The sequence below is a fragment of the Metarhizium acridum genome, assembly GCF_019434415.1.
Source record: "Metarhizium acridum strain ARSEF 324 chromosome Unknown scaffold_31, whole genome shotgun sequence".
Classification (NCBI taxonomy): Eukaryota; Fungi; Ascomycota; class Sordariomycetes; order Hypocreales; family Clavicipitaceae; genus Metarhizium; species Metarhizium acridum.
This window is the reverse complement of record NW_027094018.1, coordinates 1081190-1097711: the sequence shown is the minus strand read 5'-3', so window position 1 is coordinate 1097711 and position 16522 is coordinate 1081190. Positions and strand designations below refer to the sequence as shown.

Here is a 16522-nt window from a genome sequence, read left to right as displayed (position 1 = left end):
TTACCTCTCGGCTTCGATTAAGGCAGGAGTCACGAAGATTGATGATGATACCCCGTCGTTTGATACCCTGGAGAGAGATGGGTAGAAGAAGACATGTATGGATCGGCGCTGGGATGAGTCTTACTCAGGATATTGCGACGGATACCCCTAATCGCTCGCTTAGGAACCGGAGGGAGCAGTTTGTATATTTTGTTGTAAAAAATTAACTCGTAATGAATAACAATAGCGCAATTTAAAAATCTCTCTTTGCCTTTCGCTGCATGCCTGGCATATAGCGAAAGTATGCAATTTACTCACGTTTGAAAAAGTCAGGACGCAAACTTCGTTGAATAATGCCATTGTGGTCTACTAAACAAACTCCCTTTCGCTCGCCCATAACATCGAGTCATCGACAGGATTAGACGATAGCCAGGCCTAAATGACAAAAACTTTCAACAGATTACAAAGTAGAGCAAAAATAAAAAGAAAGCCATTCGCGCCAAATGCCATTCAAATTCAACCATTGCCCAAAAACGCCGACGCCCTAGTCGGCACAAGAAGTTCGAGGCCAGAAGAATGCTTCTCAGTCATCAAAACCCAACCCCCGGCTGCCATTTAGAGTCTCAGGTATCAATCATACATCTACACATCGCAGACTATTGCAGGCCCTGTTGTGATACGTTTTGTTTTTTTGTGGTCCCCTTCCCTTCAACCCACGCCCGCATTTTTAAAATTGTCATTTTCTCTGAGTCGTCTTCTATTCGACATCGGAGTGGCGCTTCTTCTTCTTTTGCTTCTTGTCCTTTTTGGTCGACTCGAGTTCTTCCTCCTCGTCGTCGTGCTTTCTCTTCTTCTTCTTTTCGGGGGAGGGCTCAGTAGCGGACTTTGAGGGTGTGGATTGGTTGGCGGCCTCGGCCTTGCGGAGCTTCTTGAGTTCTTTCTTGCTGAAGACCTTGGGCGTGCCGTCAGCGCTCAGCTGGACGTCGCCGCGCTCATACTTTCGCTTGAATTTCTTGACAGAGAGACCGGCGGCTTCTGCAAGGCGCTCATACTCTTCGCTTGATAGCTTGGTGACCTTCTTGGCAGGGGTGGTGGCATCCTTATCGCTCTCTTCATCCTCAGCGTCCTTCATCTCGTCGTCCGAGTCTTCCTCCACGGCCTCGATCTTTGGCTTCTTCTTGTCCTTGGACTTCTTTTCCTTCTTGAGCGGAGTATCGCCATTGACTTCCTCAGTAACACCATCGGCATCCGTGTTGTATCGTCGAGTCTCCTTGAGGGTGAACCCGCCAGCTCCGACAATTTCACCAGATGGGGCGACGTTGGTGCCCTTGGGCAGAGGGGGCTTGCCCTCGAGCTTTCGGAGGCGGTTCTCCAACTTGATACGGTTACTGAGACCGAGGATGGCTCGCTCTTCCTCATCTTCCTCGTCATCGTCACCGCCCAGAGCGTCGACACGCAGGCCAAGGGCAGCCTTTGCAGATAGCATACGGGCAATCTTGCCCTTGTTGCGACCGGTGGCCTGTCCGATGAGGGAAGAGTGGTAGATCAGACCATATTTGGGGGTATCGTGCTTGGTCTTAAGAGCTCGGAAGAGAGCTTTCTCAGCACCCAATATCTGGATAGTGGAACCGGGAGCCTTGGCTAGGCTGATGAGGGATCCGGCATGGGCAATGAGTCTGGCACCGACAAGGTAGCCAACAAGGGCAGTCAAGTTGGGGGCAATAGCACGCATGCGGGTCTCCAAGTAAGAGGAGAGCTGGGTACGGTACTCAGAGTAGCGAATAACCTGCTCGGCCAAAAGCTTGATGTTGTCCAAATCTTCCTCCATGATTTCAGTACCCATGCTGATTTCAGCGGCGGCCTTGATGGCGACCTCAACTTCCTCAGGAAGTATCTCAGACAGGTCGCTGTCGGCAATGTTGGTTCGCATACCAACGGCGAGAATAACACGGGCGTAGGCCATGTTATCGTTGAGAATCTTTGCCATCTCGGGAAAATGCCAACCGTACCATTCCTTGGTTCGCATAGCGTAGACATTGAGCTCCTTGTCCATGTCGTCGATCAGCTTGATAGCCTGAATGATCATCGAGTCGACCTTGTCGGCGGAAAACTTGAGTTTATGGCGGGACATCGAGTGGGAGAGACCAAGGGACATGCGATCGACAATGTCTTGTTCCAATCCAGGAATAAGAGACGAGAGGTGCTCACGAATTCCTCGGAAGCAATCCATGGTTTCGGATCCAGCCACAGGGGTGATGTTGAATTGGGGTAAGTTGGAAATAGCGGTTCCTAGCTTCATGTCGGCGACGGCGAGTGAGGCCTTCTTCTCGCTCTTGAGATCTTCCAAAAGAGTCGTGAGGAGCTCTGGGACCTTGCCTTCCTTCAAAGAAGCGGCTTCCTCGAGGGCCATGGCAGCGCTGTCGAACTTGACAAACTTTTTCAGCTTAAGCCTGGAGCAACCTCCATGTTAGTACACCATCGCGAAGGCTTTATGTGCAGCCAAGGTTTCGTTCTCACATTTCGACTAGTTTCTCAGGGCGTCCGAGTTCGGCGGCAAGGTCCTCATTCTTGAACATTTTCTTGTCGGAAGCCTTGAACAGGCCATAGCTACATTTGTGTTAGCCATTGCAATTCAAACTTGACCAAAATTACCCAGGAAGTGAAGTAGCATTAGCAAGAAACTCACCCTGCCGGCGTCTCGGCAAGAACGAAGAGAGACATTTTGAACAAATAGTATTGCCTCCAACGATCTTGCTCGGCTCGATTGGGATCCTGCTCTCCTGCGAAGCGCAATTGCGGTCGATGTGCGCACGCCAGATGAAATGATGGAAATTTTTCAGACAAGAAGAGCTTCAGTCTCCACTCAAAATTTTTGGCTTTGGTTTCTGCACGCACAAGTGGGTACTCGTGCCACGCCCCACCATTAGGTAATTCAGCTACAGAAGCTCTCACCACCTTTGGTGGTGCTTATCACCAAGGCGGGCATATTAGCAAGGCGGGCAGGTTAGGGTTATAATATGTAAACATTTAAATATTTAAATAAATATATTATATTTAAATATATATAAAATTTAATAAACTAATAAATATTATAATTATTATTATAATAATTTTATTTTTTAAAAAATACTTAAAATAAATATAATATAGTTAAAATTATATATATTTTTTTAATTTTTTAAACATACAGACTTACAGCATATTTTTATACTTTCACTCATACTCCTCTTCCGTCTCTCCTTTCTCTCTCTCTTCTCTCTCTCTTCTTCCCTTCCCCTCTCTTTTCCCCTTCTCTCTCTCTCGTCTCCCCCTCCTTCCTCCTTCCTTCCTTTCTCTTTCTCTCCTCTCTCTTCGTTTTCCTTCCCCCTTCCCTCCCCCTCCTTCCCCTTCTTTTTCTCTTCTCCTCCTTTTCTTTCCCTCTTTTCTCCTTTCTCTCCTCTTTTCTCTCTCTTTTCTCTCTTCCTTTTCCCTTCTTCTCCCCTCTTCTTCTTCTTTTTTCCCTTTTTTTCTTCTCCCCTCTTCTTCTTTTCCCTTCCCTTCCCCTCTCCCTTCTTCTCCTTTCTCCCTTCCTTTTCTCTTCTCCCCTCCTTTCCCTCTCCCTCCTCTCCTCCTCTTTCCCCCTTCTCTCCCCTCTCTTTCTTTTCTCTTCTCCTTTCCTCTTCTCTTTTTCTTTCCTTTCTTCTTTCCCCTTTCCGCCCCCTTCTCTTTCCTTCCTTCCCCTCTCTCCCCTTCTCCTTCTCCTTTTTTCTTCTCTCCTCTTCTTTCCTCTCTTTTCTCTCCTTTCTTTTCTCCTTTTCTTTCTTTTCTTTCCTCTTCTTTTCTTTTTTCCTCGTCCTCTTTCTCTGTCCGTCCCCGCCTTGCTAATGTGCCCGCCTTGGTGATAAGCACCACCATAGGTGGTGAGAGCTTCTGTAGCTGAATTACCTAATGGTGGGGCGTGGCACGAGTAGTGGGAGGGATCCAGCCGGACGCCGGCGCTTCTATAACTCCGGCCGAGCCTACCATTGAACAAACTCACGTGGTAGTGTTGGCTTTGATGGCGCAGGCTGGCGCGGGCTGGCGACACAGGCTACGGCGGGCCGTACTTGCGTAGCGGCGCTTCAGAGAAGCATCAGAGCACGTACTAGCACTACTCTTCGTAACGACAGTCACATCCACTCGTGCGCATCCTGATCGACGGCTGCTGTTTTCCTTTGCCTCGCAACTAGATAATTAGAGTCAAGAGACGTCAGGCAAGATGGAGGGTTTGTTCTTCAATGTCAACAATGGGTAGGTTCGCTTCATCTGGCAGGTAGTCTGTACGCACCACTGACCGTGACAGCTACGTCGAAGGCATCGTCCGAGGCTACCGCAATGGCCTTCTCACCGGCGCAGCCTACAATAATCTGACGCAGTGCGAAACTATCGATGGTATGATCGTGATTCTTGTTGCATCTCTATACTTGTGCATGCTTGGTGCGCTAACTCCAGAACAGACCTCAAGCTTCAACTTGGTCCTGCCTATGGTGACTTTCTTGCGTCCCTGCCGCCCAACCCGTCAACATCTAGCCTTGCCGCAAAGACAACCGACAAACTTGTCTCTGAATTTCGCTATCTCCGAGCCAATGCTGTTGGCTCACTTGCAAAGTTCATGGACTACCTCACCTACGGCTACATGGTTGACAATGTTGCCCTTCTCATTACTGGTACTCTTCACGAGCGAGACACCCGCGAGTTGTTGGACAGATGTCACCCCTTGGGATGGTTCGAGACCATGCCCGTTCTTTGTGTTGCCACGAATATCGAGGAACTGTATAATAGTGTCTTGATCGAGACTCCTCTTGCGGCCTACTTCAAGGGTAGCTTGAGCCACCAAGACCTTGACGAGCTCAACATTGAGATTGTACGAAACACTCTATATAAGAACTACCTTGAGGATTTCTACCACTTTGTCAACTCACATCCTGACATGGCTGGCACGCCAACAGCAGAGGTCATGTCGGAGATCCTGGAGTTCGAGGCCGACCGAAGAGCCATCAACATTACCCTCAACTCATTTGGCACTGAGCTGTCCAAGGCAGACCGCAAGAAACTTTACCCCAATTTTGGGAGGCTGTACCCAGAGGGCACTCTGATGCTCTCTCGTGCAGATGACCCCGAGGGTGTTCGCCTGGCTGTCGACGGTGTTCATGACTACAAGACGTTCCTTGAGGCTGCCTCCCTCGGCGGCTCATCTGGACCTGGTAATATGGGTGGCGGTTCTTCTGATGGCAAGACATTAGAAGACATGTTTTATCAGAAAGAGATGGAAATCTCAAAGAGTGCTTTCACCAGGCAGTTCACTTATGCCATTGTCTATGCGTGGGTCCGACTTCGAGAACAGGTCAGTCGCAATAATGCGAATTTCCGTTTTAAATTGAGGAAGATGTGCTAACGATAGATAGGAAATCCGAAATATTACATGGATCGCCGAGTGCATAGCCCAAAACCAGAAGGATCGCATCGGCAACTTTATTAGCGTGTTTTGATAAACCCTTAGAGTCTTTTGTTTGATGTTTACTAGCATGGTTTGTAGTATATTGACCGCACTAGCTCATAATTGCAAGTCAGGACCGGTCTTTTTTTAAACATTTGGCGCAACATTGGGGGAGGCTGACGAAGTCAAATGTGGACAAGCAAATTATCCACTCATGTGGCTCTTTTTTTAATATTGTACAAATAGGAGTATAGTATTCTACAGCCTTTCTTACAAGCTAATCTGGCCCTTCCAGGTAGCGGGCGTGAGGCCCAACTTTTCAATCATGTGTGTCCATCTCTCGCTTCCCCGTTCCTTTCTCTCCATATATGCCAGCAGTTTCTGTCTGCGGTGAACCAACAGCCTCAAATTTCGCTTATTATGAACATCCTTGTACCCTCGGTTTATCTCAAGAGCCTTGGAGAGAGTTCGAATCTTTGCTGTGAGAATGGCAATCTGCACCTCGGAGCTGCCAGTGTCGGGGCCTGCACGATCTGGCATGGGTGTGGTATTTGGCGAAATAGATTGCGGCTTAGGCTTCAAGAACTTGTCTGTCCTGTGGCGACCAAACTCGTTGACCAGGCGGCGAACATTTGCGTGGAAGCGGTCTTTGGCGCTACCATTCCGCAAGGACGTGATCCGCCTCAAAGCCTCCACTGCCTTGGCATGGTCCTGCTTGTGTTTCTCGATATTGGCCTCATTTGAGGCTGCGTCGCTTAGTTGATCGCCAACAATCGCCGCCATAGGCTTGCTGAGCGTGAAGGCGTGTTTCGTCGCTTCTTCCAACTCGGCATCGGTAAGGAAGTGGTTTCTCAGACCCGGAGTCGTCGGCAGCTCATGGGGCGTCTGGAGAGGATTACCGCTGGCATCTCGGGGCACTTCGCTGAGGCCGACTTGGCCAGCGGTATCAAGGGACTCAAGAAATGGAGTTGTCTTGCCCAACACGGGATTACCCCATGCTTCGTCCCGTTGCTTCTGGAGTTCCTCGCGTCGCTTGAGGTTTGCATTTTTCCGTTGCTGCGCCTGTGCCCACTTGTATGGATCCTGCTTCGCCTTGCGTTTCTTCTCTCTCTGTGACAGATTGGCTGTTTGAATGACGGGCAGGAAATTGGGGGTTGTTGCTCGAGTAGTTGGCCGAAGACACGCTGTTGTCATGCAATCGTTAGCGATCACCAACGGCATTCAATTTGATGAAGATTGACAGCGATAACAAATGTCCTTACCGTTGAAAGTGCCTAGGCGCTGCAGCACCTCAAATCTGGGCGGCATGGTTATTTGGGACTTCTCGCAAGGACGATTGGAAAAAGTCCAGCAAGGCGAATCACCTCCAGCTGCTTCGACGTTAGGTCAGATCCTCAAAATTTCCCTGTCCCTGAGCACTACGGCGTACAGGAGGACCCAGAGTCCGACCCGACAAACTTCCCAACACAGGCTAGCGTATAATGCACGTGATTAGTTGTCCACACCGTGAGGGCTAGTCCAATTTGGCTCTAGCGCCTTCAGGGCTGCCACCCACACACACTTTCGCAAATTCGTGAGGATTCTCGCGAACTTTTTTGATTTGCGACCTCTTACGATCCGTCACGAAACCTCCGACCTTTTCTTCCACCCGCTTCCCACGTCCAACGTCCAAAGGAAGAAAATCAGACAAGATGGCCCCCAACAACCTGCCGTCGGTGCTCAACGCCACCACCCAGGACATTGAGATGCTCCTGGCTGCTCAATGCCATGTTGGCAGCAAGAACCTCCAGGTGCACATGGAGCCGTACCTCTGGAAGACTCGTGCTGATGGTGTCAACATTATCAACATTGGCAAGACCTGGTATGTTCACTTGGACAATTTGGGCGGATACTGAATGCTCAAGTAATTTTTGCAGCGCAAATTTGCGCATTTCGTTTTAAAAAGCTACTCTCATCAATCGAACATGGCAATACTAACATACGTTTTCCAGGGAGAAGATCGTCCTCGCTGCGCGTATCATCGTGGCCGTCGAGAACCCCGCCGACATTTGCGTCATCTCTGCGCGCCCCTATGGTCAGCGTGCTGTCCTCAAGTTCGCCGCTCACACCGGTGCTTCTTCCATCGCCGGTCGCTTCACCCCCGGTTCCTTCACCAACTACATCACCCGTTCCTTCAAGGAGCCCCGCCTGATTATCGTCACCGACCCCCGCACCGACGCCCAGGCTATCAAGGAGGCTTCCTACGTCAACATTCCCGTGATTGCCCTCTGCGACACCGACTCCCTCACTGAGTACGTCGACGTTGCCATCCCCACCAACAACAAGGGTCGCCACGCCATCGGTACCATCTGGTGGTTGCTTGCTCGTGAGGTCCTGCGCCTCCGTGGAACCATCTACAATCGCGAGACCCCTTGGGATGTCATGCCCGATCTGTACTTCTGTATGTTCTTCTCCTCGCTGCGCTCGAGCTACTTCGTATACCGTTGTATATCGTCCCGTCTTACTAACTCTCAATCCCAGACCGCGATCCTGATACCGAGGCCGAGGAGAAGGCCGAGGAGGAGAAGCCCGCCGAGGAAGAGGCCCCTGCCGCTGTTGAGACCGCTGCCCCCGCCGCTGGTGGTGAGTGGGAAGCCTCCGCTCCCGCCTTCACTGGAACCTGGGATGGCGCTGAGGGCGGCGACTGGGCTGCCTCTGGCACCGGCGAATGGGCCGAGCCCCCCAAGGAGCAGTCTCAGTGGTAGGCCCCTGAGGACTCTGCCGAGGGCATCGGGTCGAACGACGTCGGAACCCAATGGTAAAACAGCAATGAAGACTACATGGTTAAAAAGTAACGAGGTCATCGGAGGCGTTCCAGGCTTAAGCAAGAACTTAATAAATTTCTTGGTTGTCTTGGACTCTTTGGTCGACTTGGTTGGCACTTATGAGGGAAAGATACTCTCCCCTGTTTTTCTGTTCTTCACTCTTGCCACTTTTTTTTCGTCCTGCCTGGTTCCATTTTTGTGTGATTTCAAAACATGCTCCGAATGAGACGACAAGGATGCGGAGTGGTTATTTGTGAAGAATAATTTTATCAGGAGAGAGGGAAAGCCCTGTGCGGCCAAAAGGGATGGACTTGACCGTTATCCCGCCTTTGTTTCCTAGACACATTTTCGATTGCGTGAAGCTGGCTATTAGCTCGTCTCCTGAGGCGTACAAGACCTAAAAAAAATTACCATTAAACCACTTCGACTATTCTATTTTGCCGTGACGCTTTCCTGCCATACTTTTGATGGTTCGGGTCAAAATGTAAATCTGAATATCTGGAATGATTGGGCCAAGCGGCATTTACCAAGTTAAATGAAGGCGCTGGACGTTACGTCTTCTATAGCTCTACAGCTGGGCCTGGACTTTCTTTGGCACAAGACAAGCTAGCTCGTATCCTATTAAATGGACAATATCATTACTGACCATTCACAATACCTATCTGTCCTGCGTTCTCGACATATTCCTCGATCACTATGGCTCTTTGCATACTCAATATAAAAAACTTCATGAGCGTACAATAAAGGCCTCGACAACCACCTATTCTGGGGTGGTACTGTGCATTCACCGCCATCTACCTAGGACGCTCTCATGTGCTGTAATGGGTATATTACGCCCCTGTCCTCCTTTCCCAAAATTCCGAGTCTTATCACTCGCTGCCGTCCTCCTCCACCGTCGATCCCACTGCTATGTGTTCAATCCTTCCCTATCCATCCCGGAAAGTGACAAAGAGGTATATAGCAAAAGAAAACGCCTCGCTTCAGTATGGTCACAAAAGAACACTTCGAGCGTTGTATGGTTAAAAGACAAGAGAGAGAATAAAAGTGTCGCTGTCTGTGTAAAGTAGAAAAAATGTATAAAATCGAACGCGAGAACGCCTTAGCCACTATGTGTGTATGGCCAATGGAAAACTCCGTTTGGCCGTGGGATATCAATAGAAATGAATTGTTTCCTGTTCCGGGTATGGGATGTAAAATAATCATGCGCTAGATGGGCGGCCGTGTGCTTAAGGGTACATTTCGAAGAAAGAAGAAACGAGGGTATTGGGGAAAGAAAATAGCATTAAGGAATATCAAGCCCATGCATCAGGTGCCGTGTTATGCAAGAATCGGAAGTATCTTCATTACGCATTGCAATACGGTGAGGAGTATTACAATGCTAGCTTGATGGTAGTTGGGAAGTTGTTCGTTTCTGTCACAAACAGAATATATAGCAAGCCAAGGAAGAAAAATCAATCTACCGAAGGCTTTGAGAATGTTTTCGGATATCGTCATCACTAAGCGCTCCAATCCAAAGGCATCGTTCTGTTACGCCCTCAATCGGCTGGAATGTGTATCGAGTGCTGGCTTCCAAGAGACGGAGGAGTGTCTTTACAACAGAGGCTGCAATGCGGCACCGCTCAAAGTTGACGAGAGGCGCGGTTGATGGCGAACTTGCAATCTCGGACGGTTTCTGCGCATTGTAAAGCAAGTCGTGCGTATAAATGCCAACAAACGGAATGCAGCCAGAATGTGAACCCATTTCCATCTCTTGCCGAATGTTATGAAAATTTCTGCTAGGAGTAACTAGAAGCTCAAGATCACTGAGCGTCTTCAAGTCATTTTCTGGCACAAGGTCCCACGTCTTGGACATGCGAGATATTTCGTTGCTAGACAGGGCAATCGTAAGCTGAGCAAGAGTTGCAAAATTGCGGTATCGTCGGCAATGGGCCGCAATATGAATTAGCTTGATGATGCATCTAGCTCTCTCTTCGACATGCTGGGTGAGAACAATCTCTGAGATGGCCCATTTGACCATTATATTGAATCGTGCAATCACAACCTCGACGCCTTGTGCATCTGTATTTCTCAGGAAGTCAACCCATGACCGAGAATGGCTGCTAGCAGAATTCTTCCAGTCCATGTCAATCAGCTCTTTCCAATCAATTTCATTCAGAGCATCCTTCTCAATTAGAGTAAACTGTTGGGCCAAGGTGTCGGAGTCGAAGGCCAGAATGAATGGCAAGTGGACAGAAAATTTGGGGCTTCCCGACATTCCAGGGTTGGCAGCGTCAACCAACGCATTGCAGCGAGCCATCTCGTTAGTGGATCGTCGACTGTCAGGACAACCTACAATCGGCGTCAGTTCAGGTGTTGGGGGAAGTGGCTTCCTAGGCCATGTGTTGAAAGTGCGAGCAGCATCATAAGCCTTCGGAGTCATTGATAAGGCCTGGGTTAGAGACATCTGCCCTGAAGCTGTTTTCGGCCTCTGGTCGATAGGATCTTGTGCCAGAGGATGTGCAAAAAGGCCGTGATCTGAAAGAGGGTTGGCGCGTCCGATATCCCGAGGACGAAGCTCATCCTCGGACAATTCTGAAGACAGGTCTGTATTATTTGCGCTGTCATCTCGCAAAAAGGACTCGTCTTCCATTCCCGATTTGATTGAAGGCACTGTTTCTCCAGGCTTTATTCTCTCAATGCTGTGAGTCTTTTCTACAAAATCAAACGACGAATGCGTAGCGTCGTTGGGGTCATTGACTTGCTCTTGTTCAGAACCTGAGTCTTCATCGTCTGAGGCTCGGAGAATGGATCTGTCAGTCCAAGTCCGGGGAGAAATTTTACTGATTTCATCACCAAGCCCTCGCTCCAGAAGCGGTATCGAGCAGTAGGAATCGCGTGAAGCTTCAGAAACAGAAAGGAAGGAACTCAATACTTTTACTTCACGATCAGCTTTCCCAGACTGCTGCTCCAGCGGAACCACCTGCAAATGCTCAGGTTGGTTTGTAGGTTGACACATCGAGTACGGCTCGATATTGTGCAGCCTCTTCGCCTCGTTCGCATTTTCTGTATCAAATTCTGGATCGTTGCCATTGGTAACATCTTCTTGCTGTCCCTTTTCCTTCGCTTCGGTTCTGATGGCATCTGGACTTTGGCCAATAATGGAAAGTTTGAGAGCTCGTTTAGGAAACTTCCCTTCCAGTTTCAGTAGCGCCGATTCGATGCCGTCATCTTCTTCATCTGGGATTTGTGCTAGCTTTTGAGCCTCAGCTTCGAATGATGGTCGCATGATAGGCTTGGAAGAATGCGTGCTGAAAAGTGATAGGTCCCGCTTTTGAGGCTTCTCAGTGAGCTGTCCAAGTGAAAAAACTTCTGTACGGCCCGAAGTTGCCTGCCCTTTTGATTGATCGGATTTGCCAGCAGAGTTGGGACGAGTGCTTAGCATACACGAGCTGCAAATAGACTCGCTGAAAGTTGCCAAGGAACCCACGGACTGCGACCGTCTTACTGTGGACCGGTCAAGATCGCCCACGTTTGTAGCGGCTTTCAAATTCCCCCCGGGTCGCCGCCGGAGAACACGAAGCGGTGCGGGCATAGAAGCTTGAGATTCATGAACGCTGTCTAGTTCGCACGAGGCTGTGGTGGCATCAAAACTCTGAATGGTGGGCGGAATTGACGCGCTGCCAAAAGAAGTGACCCGGCGATGCAATATCGAATTGAGAGATTGGTGTGTTTTTGATGATCGAGTTCGTCTATGAAGGCGAACTGCGCCTCCACTTAAGGGAGGGTGTTGTCTGCTTTGGCGTTTTCCTGCCAACGGTGGTCGAACATGATCTTCCGAAACTCTTGTACTCTGGCTGCCTTCTAATGTCGCTAGGTCTGGAATGAACGGAGGCAAGATATCTTCCTCTACAAGAGGTGGTCTTCCGATGTCTTGATTGAGAAGGCATGACGACCGTCGAGGTGTTCCACCCACTTGTGATTGTTCTGGCGGTGTATTTGGAGGAGTCGGGTTGGTACCACGATGAATAAAGGAATCAGCGAAAGTATCAATCGATAGATTTTCGCTTCCGAAGGCTCCATGAATCGAGGGCATTTCGAAGGGAACGGTATCATCCACAATAACAATAGACTTGCTTCCAACCGTTATTCCCATGTCACTAACTGGCCTTTGCTTCTGATTCGATGCTAAGGCATCGAGTGTCGAAGAGTCCATATGAGCAGCCGAATAATTAGGATATGTTGATGTCAAGGGCGCAGAATTTGGCGGGTATAACGAAACGTCATCAGGCTGTTCACTGTCGGCGGCTGCAGCCAACGCCGCCTCCTCCTCACGGATGGCCTTTTTGAAATCTTCAGCGACCTCTGCTCCTAGAAGATCAATCCGAACAGGGGGCCGTGAGCCATTGTGTCGGGCGAGCTGTTGGGGAACCACAGCTGTTCCAGGTAGTCGGTTTGTTGTCGCACCTCGAGGACCAACCGTAGGAATGTCCGTCAAGTTGGCTTGGCCAGAATAAAGACCTTGACCTCTGGTTTTCAAGGCCTTGCGGACGCCGCGAAGAAGTTTGCGCATACCATGACCAGACATGGCACCACCCAGTGCCCTTTCTTTAGAGAAATTGTGCCCTTTTGGTTGAACTATGGTTGTCTGTCGGTGAGCGTGGCTGTAGCGGTGGTGAGATTCGACGTCAACAAAGGCATGGCCAGGCGGGAGCAAGTTACCGCGAACAAGACTCCCACCAGATGGCGCAGTTGTATAAGCCTCTTGATCGGGAGAGGATGCCTTATCAGAGTTATGATCCCGCAAGGAACCTGATAGGCTGTTATTACGTTTGTGTGTCTGCGTCGGACGAACTCGCTTTCCAACCAGCGCCTTTGGTGTAGTTGCTATCGGGCCAGAGGCAATGCCCACTGATGAAGGTACCGGGTGCGCAGCCATCAACTGAGTGGTGTTCGGAATTCAGAGCTCGCGTGTTTTTGCTGGGGAACGAGCATGATACAATATCCATACTGGCCAAACTGTGCGGCGAGTTGGGGCCGTGTTCCAAGTGCACGGGATCCCCGGTGTGATTGTCGGGAGTCCCAGGCCGATTGTCTAGTACCACGAAGTCCCCAATTTGCATCGCCTTGGGAATCTCACCGGGCAAAGAGACGGCATTAGGATTAGGAGAGGTTTGTAGAGGCTGTACAGCATGAGGTGGTGGTGTCCGTCGTTGCCCTATCATCTGTGCCTCCAAGGCGGATGGATCCAGACTGGGATCTCGACTACCAGCAATGCCACCAGGCGTAATGGCTACCTCTGGACCAAGCAGATCATCAAATTCAGCACCATCCCAGTATTGTGCACAAACTCGGCGCCAACATTTCTTGAGCTCCGCAAGAATTCTTAGCTGAACTCTACCGGAGACAATGTCTTGACAAAGCTCGTTCACAAAATCGTTCAATAAATTGCAAAACGTCACGCGTAGGCCGTATTCGCCAAGGAAGTCGTCCACGAAATAATTCAATATCCAGTGTCGAAGGGCGACAAATGTCCTAACACGGACAATCATACCAATCTCGTCATCACGATCCAGCGCCCATCTTAAGCGGGCAATCAGCATTCGAAGAAGGTCAGTCGCTTCGAGAAATGATCTGAAAGTGAGGAAGAAGTCGGAAATAAGTTCATAGTCCAAAAAACAAGGGGACGTTATTTCGGCGACAAGGCGGGGTGGTGTTGCTGCTGTTACGGCCCCTGCAGGGGAGTATCGGACAATGCTTCGATTGTCACAAGCTGGTTTCAAAGTCAAATCAGTAAACATGGCTGGTTGAATGACCATGTGTGTTGAAATGTATGTTGACCGCATCGGACGTGGGAGACGTGGCGATGGCAAACCAGGAACTCCGCGTTGAGCCACAAGAGGGGAACAATGCTCGGGAACTGCTAAAGGACTAGGCTTTCTTGTTGAATTTGTTGGAATAGGCACGTTGGGAATTCGAGATGAAGATTTGAGGTCTGATGAGGAGCTGGAATGCAAGTCTTCAGTCGGGGCATAGGAAGAGCTTCGAATCATTGGAGTGCCTCGAATACTGAAGCGGGGTGTTCCAAGGCGCCAAGAGGGTATGTTGACGTTGAGCACCGGAGTTCCAGTCATTGCGTCGAGGTCGTCCGTGGTCCGGGGCCGATGCTCGTCGCGATCGCCTAACCTGGAGATGGATACTTTGAAAGCATGGGATTCTTGTTCCTTGCCGGCGCTCACTTCGTGCAATGTGCTATCCGACATGGCTCGCTTGTGTCGTCTAGGTCGACTGGGAGTCTCGGTGTCTGCCAAGATCGGTCTGTCACCAGCAAGTGGTGTTGCGCTCGTCGTTGGGGTCCATTGCGTCGCTTGAATGTTACTTTCACTATCATCCCCTTCCTTGTTGTCGTCTTGGCTTGTCTTCGCGGCTGGATTCCAGCTATCCACTACAGCCGTGCTTGGTGGCGTAATGGGAAAGGTAAAGTTTGGCTGAGGGTACCGTAGGTGAGCAGGCCGTACGCTAGGCCTGAAGTCCGCAAGTTAGCATTCCATCATGAACCGTTACAACCAGATACGGAAATATTTGGGACCCAGTTGCTAAGGCGCTCCGGCCCCCCTTTTATATACCCTCCCCCCAACTCTAATCGACGGAGAACACCAAACAACAAACCTACCTTAAATATATCCTTCCATTGTTCCCCACATTGGCTACTGTAAACTGACGTCCCTCACGACCAGCTGAACCGCCGTCTGGTGCAATATCCCACCTGTCAGTTTCAGCCTCTGTCTGCTTTTTCTCTTCCTGAGATCGGCGTTCTGAGAGGGGAACCAGGGGCTTGGAGGCCGTCGAACCGCCCCGGGTAATGGCTCTGGCAGTCCACTTCCTTGCCGTAGGTTGTAGAGTTGAGGAGGGGGTTTCCTTTGCGGAAGAGGATGCTATTTGAGGTGATACTCGTCTCGCCGTTGCATCATTTCCAGCCAAGCGCTTTGGTGACGTTTGTGCTCGCGAATGAGTCCGTCGGAGGCTTTTCGAAGTTGACAGGCCTGGTTTTGACGGCCTGGTTAGGGCCAGAGGGTCGGCGGCGTCCATTGACAAACGGCTGTTACGCGAGGCTGGGAAGTCGTGCCTGTCGACACTATGATCAAAGAAACATCAGCATGAGGCCAATGAGGACTCGTGCTTGGTTGGTAGTTATATTGAGGCCAAACAGATAGAAGACTCAGTCGCGTATAGCCACAACACCACCGCGTCTCACTCTTTGGGGTAGCTGCTATCGCCATTGGAAAGGACGGCGGCGGTCAACGTACCTTGAATTCGACAAGCCATGCAGCAACCCTTGGCCCGGAGTCAGGATTGCGTCATGGATTGCTAATGCCGACGAGAGATCAAATGTTGCCTTGTTCGGCGTGAACAGGTTAGCAGGGTCGAGTCATAGAGTCCGGCGCATCAAGTTGCCGGCGCGGGATTGAGGGAGAAGAGGCTGGTAGTCGACAAAGGTCAGAAGCGGGATGAGTCGTGCAGTGTTGGTTTGTTTCTCGAGCCTCGCCTCGCGTCTTGCGGTGCTGGGATGGGGAAGTGCGCAAGGTGCCAAGCTCAAATGGGTGGGCATTAATGAGATGCGGGCAGGGGATGGGGGACAAGGGCCAGAGGGAGGCTGCGCGGTTTGTGCAACCTGCATAACCCGCAACAGGGATGCACTGTTGACACACACACACTTCTCGACGTCTGTGCTCTGGTAAGTTGTCAAGTGCTTTGTGCTCTGACAGTGTTGTACGAAACACCAGCAACCAGTTGACCATGTGCAGGTGCAGGTACATGTACATGTACTCCGCGTACGGAGTGCAATGTGCTCTCCGCTCTCCGCTCTCCACCGTACAATACACTCTGGGCCGTGACAGTGTGGCCAACCTTGACATCCCTGGTCATCACCCTTGCCTTTGGTCACCATGCTTGGTAAACCAACCTTGGACATTGGGCGAATTGGTCTGTTCGCCCATCATCACTTGAGCAGCAACTGGCTTGGACTTGCTGGTCTGGCCCGTTCCATCCAAGTGGTAGGCTGAACCCGTTCCCTGTTACCATGGGCATTTGAGCACATCCAACAAATGACAATGACCACATCAAAGACTAACCTATCCCTTGACCCGCCAGCCTTTCGTGCCGCCAGTTGCGTACTCAACCTAACGTCCCCCCGTTCGGGCAACTTACAAGTTGGCTATGTAACGTCAAGTGACGTCTGGTGCATTTCGCAGGGCGCCTCCGAGAGTCCATCGGGACCAGAACAGTCTGGTTCAACAACCGAGCATTG

At 50.3% G+C, this 16522-nt stretch overlaps 5 protein-coding genes across 5 annotated transcripts; 2 read left to right on the top strand and 3 right to left on the bottom strand.

Moving 5' to 3' along the window:
- Positions 1-174: 174 nt before the first annotated feature.
- On the bottom strand, positions 175-2806 carry NOP58_1 (Nucleolar protein 58). Its single transcript, XM_007811746.2, has 3 exons — positions 2666-2806; positions 2497-2586; positions 175-2429 (listed from the first exon to the last, which is right to left on the bottom strand). Exons 1-3 carry the CDS (start codon positions 2698-2700, stop codon positions 737-739), a joined length of 1818 nt encoding a protein of 605 aa, XP_007809937.2. The 5' UTR covers positions 2701-2806; the 3' UTR covers positions 175-736.
- Positions 2807-4106: 1300 nt separating this feature from the next.
- Positions 4107-5869, top strand: VMA6_1 (H(+)-transporting V0 sector ATPase subunit d). Its single transcript, XM_007811747.2, has 4 exons — positions 4107-4248; positions 4301-4389; positions 4455-5341; positions 5403-5869. The coding sequence occupies exons 1-4, from the start codon at positions 4217-4219 to the stop codon at positions 5484-5486; spliced, it is 1092 nt and encodes a 363-aa protein (XP_007809938.1). The 5' UTR covers positions 4107-4216; the 3' UTR covers positions 5487-5869.
- J3458_005163 (mitochondrial 37S ribosomal protein uS15m) lies at positions 5656-6819 on the bottom strand. The gene is made up of 2 exons (XM_007811748.2): positions 6697-6819; positions 5656-6618 (listed from the first exon to the last, which is right to left on the bottom strand). Exons 1-2 carry the CDS (start codon positions 6740-6742, stop codon positions 5705-5707), a joined length of 960 nt encoding a protein of 319 aa, XP_007809939.1. The 5' UTR covers positions 6743-6819; the 3' UTR covers positions 5656-5704.
- Positions 6820-7125: 306 nt separating this feature from the next.
- Positions 7126-8178, top strand: RPS0_1 (40S ribosomal protein uS2; the record flags this gene model as incomplete). Its single annotated transcript, XM_007811749.1, has 3 exons — positions 7126-7295; positions 7426-7874; positions 7955-8178. The coding sequence occupies 3 exons, from the start codon at positions 7126-7128 to the stop codon at positions 8176-8178; spliced, it is 843 nt and encodes a 280-aa protein (XP_007809940.1).
- A 1516-nt stretch (positions 8179-9694) lies between these two features.
- LTE1_1 (Guanine nucleotide exchange factor lte1) lies at positions 9695-15809 on the bottom strand (the record flags this gene model as incomplete). Its single annotated transcript, XM_066118634.1, has 4 exons — positions 15522-15809; positions 14888-15349; positions 13070-14739; positions 9695-13026 (listed from the first exon to the last, which is right to left on the bottom strand). The coding sequence occupies exons 2-4, from the start codon at positions 15301-15303 to the stop codon at positions 9695-9697; spliced, it is 5418 nt and encodes a 1805-aa protein (XP_065976154.1). The 5' UTR covers positions 15304-15349; positions 15522-15809.
- Between the last annotated feature and the right edge of the window lie 713 nt (positions 15810-16522).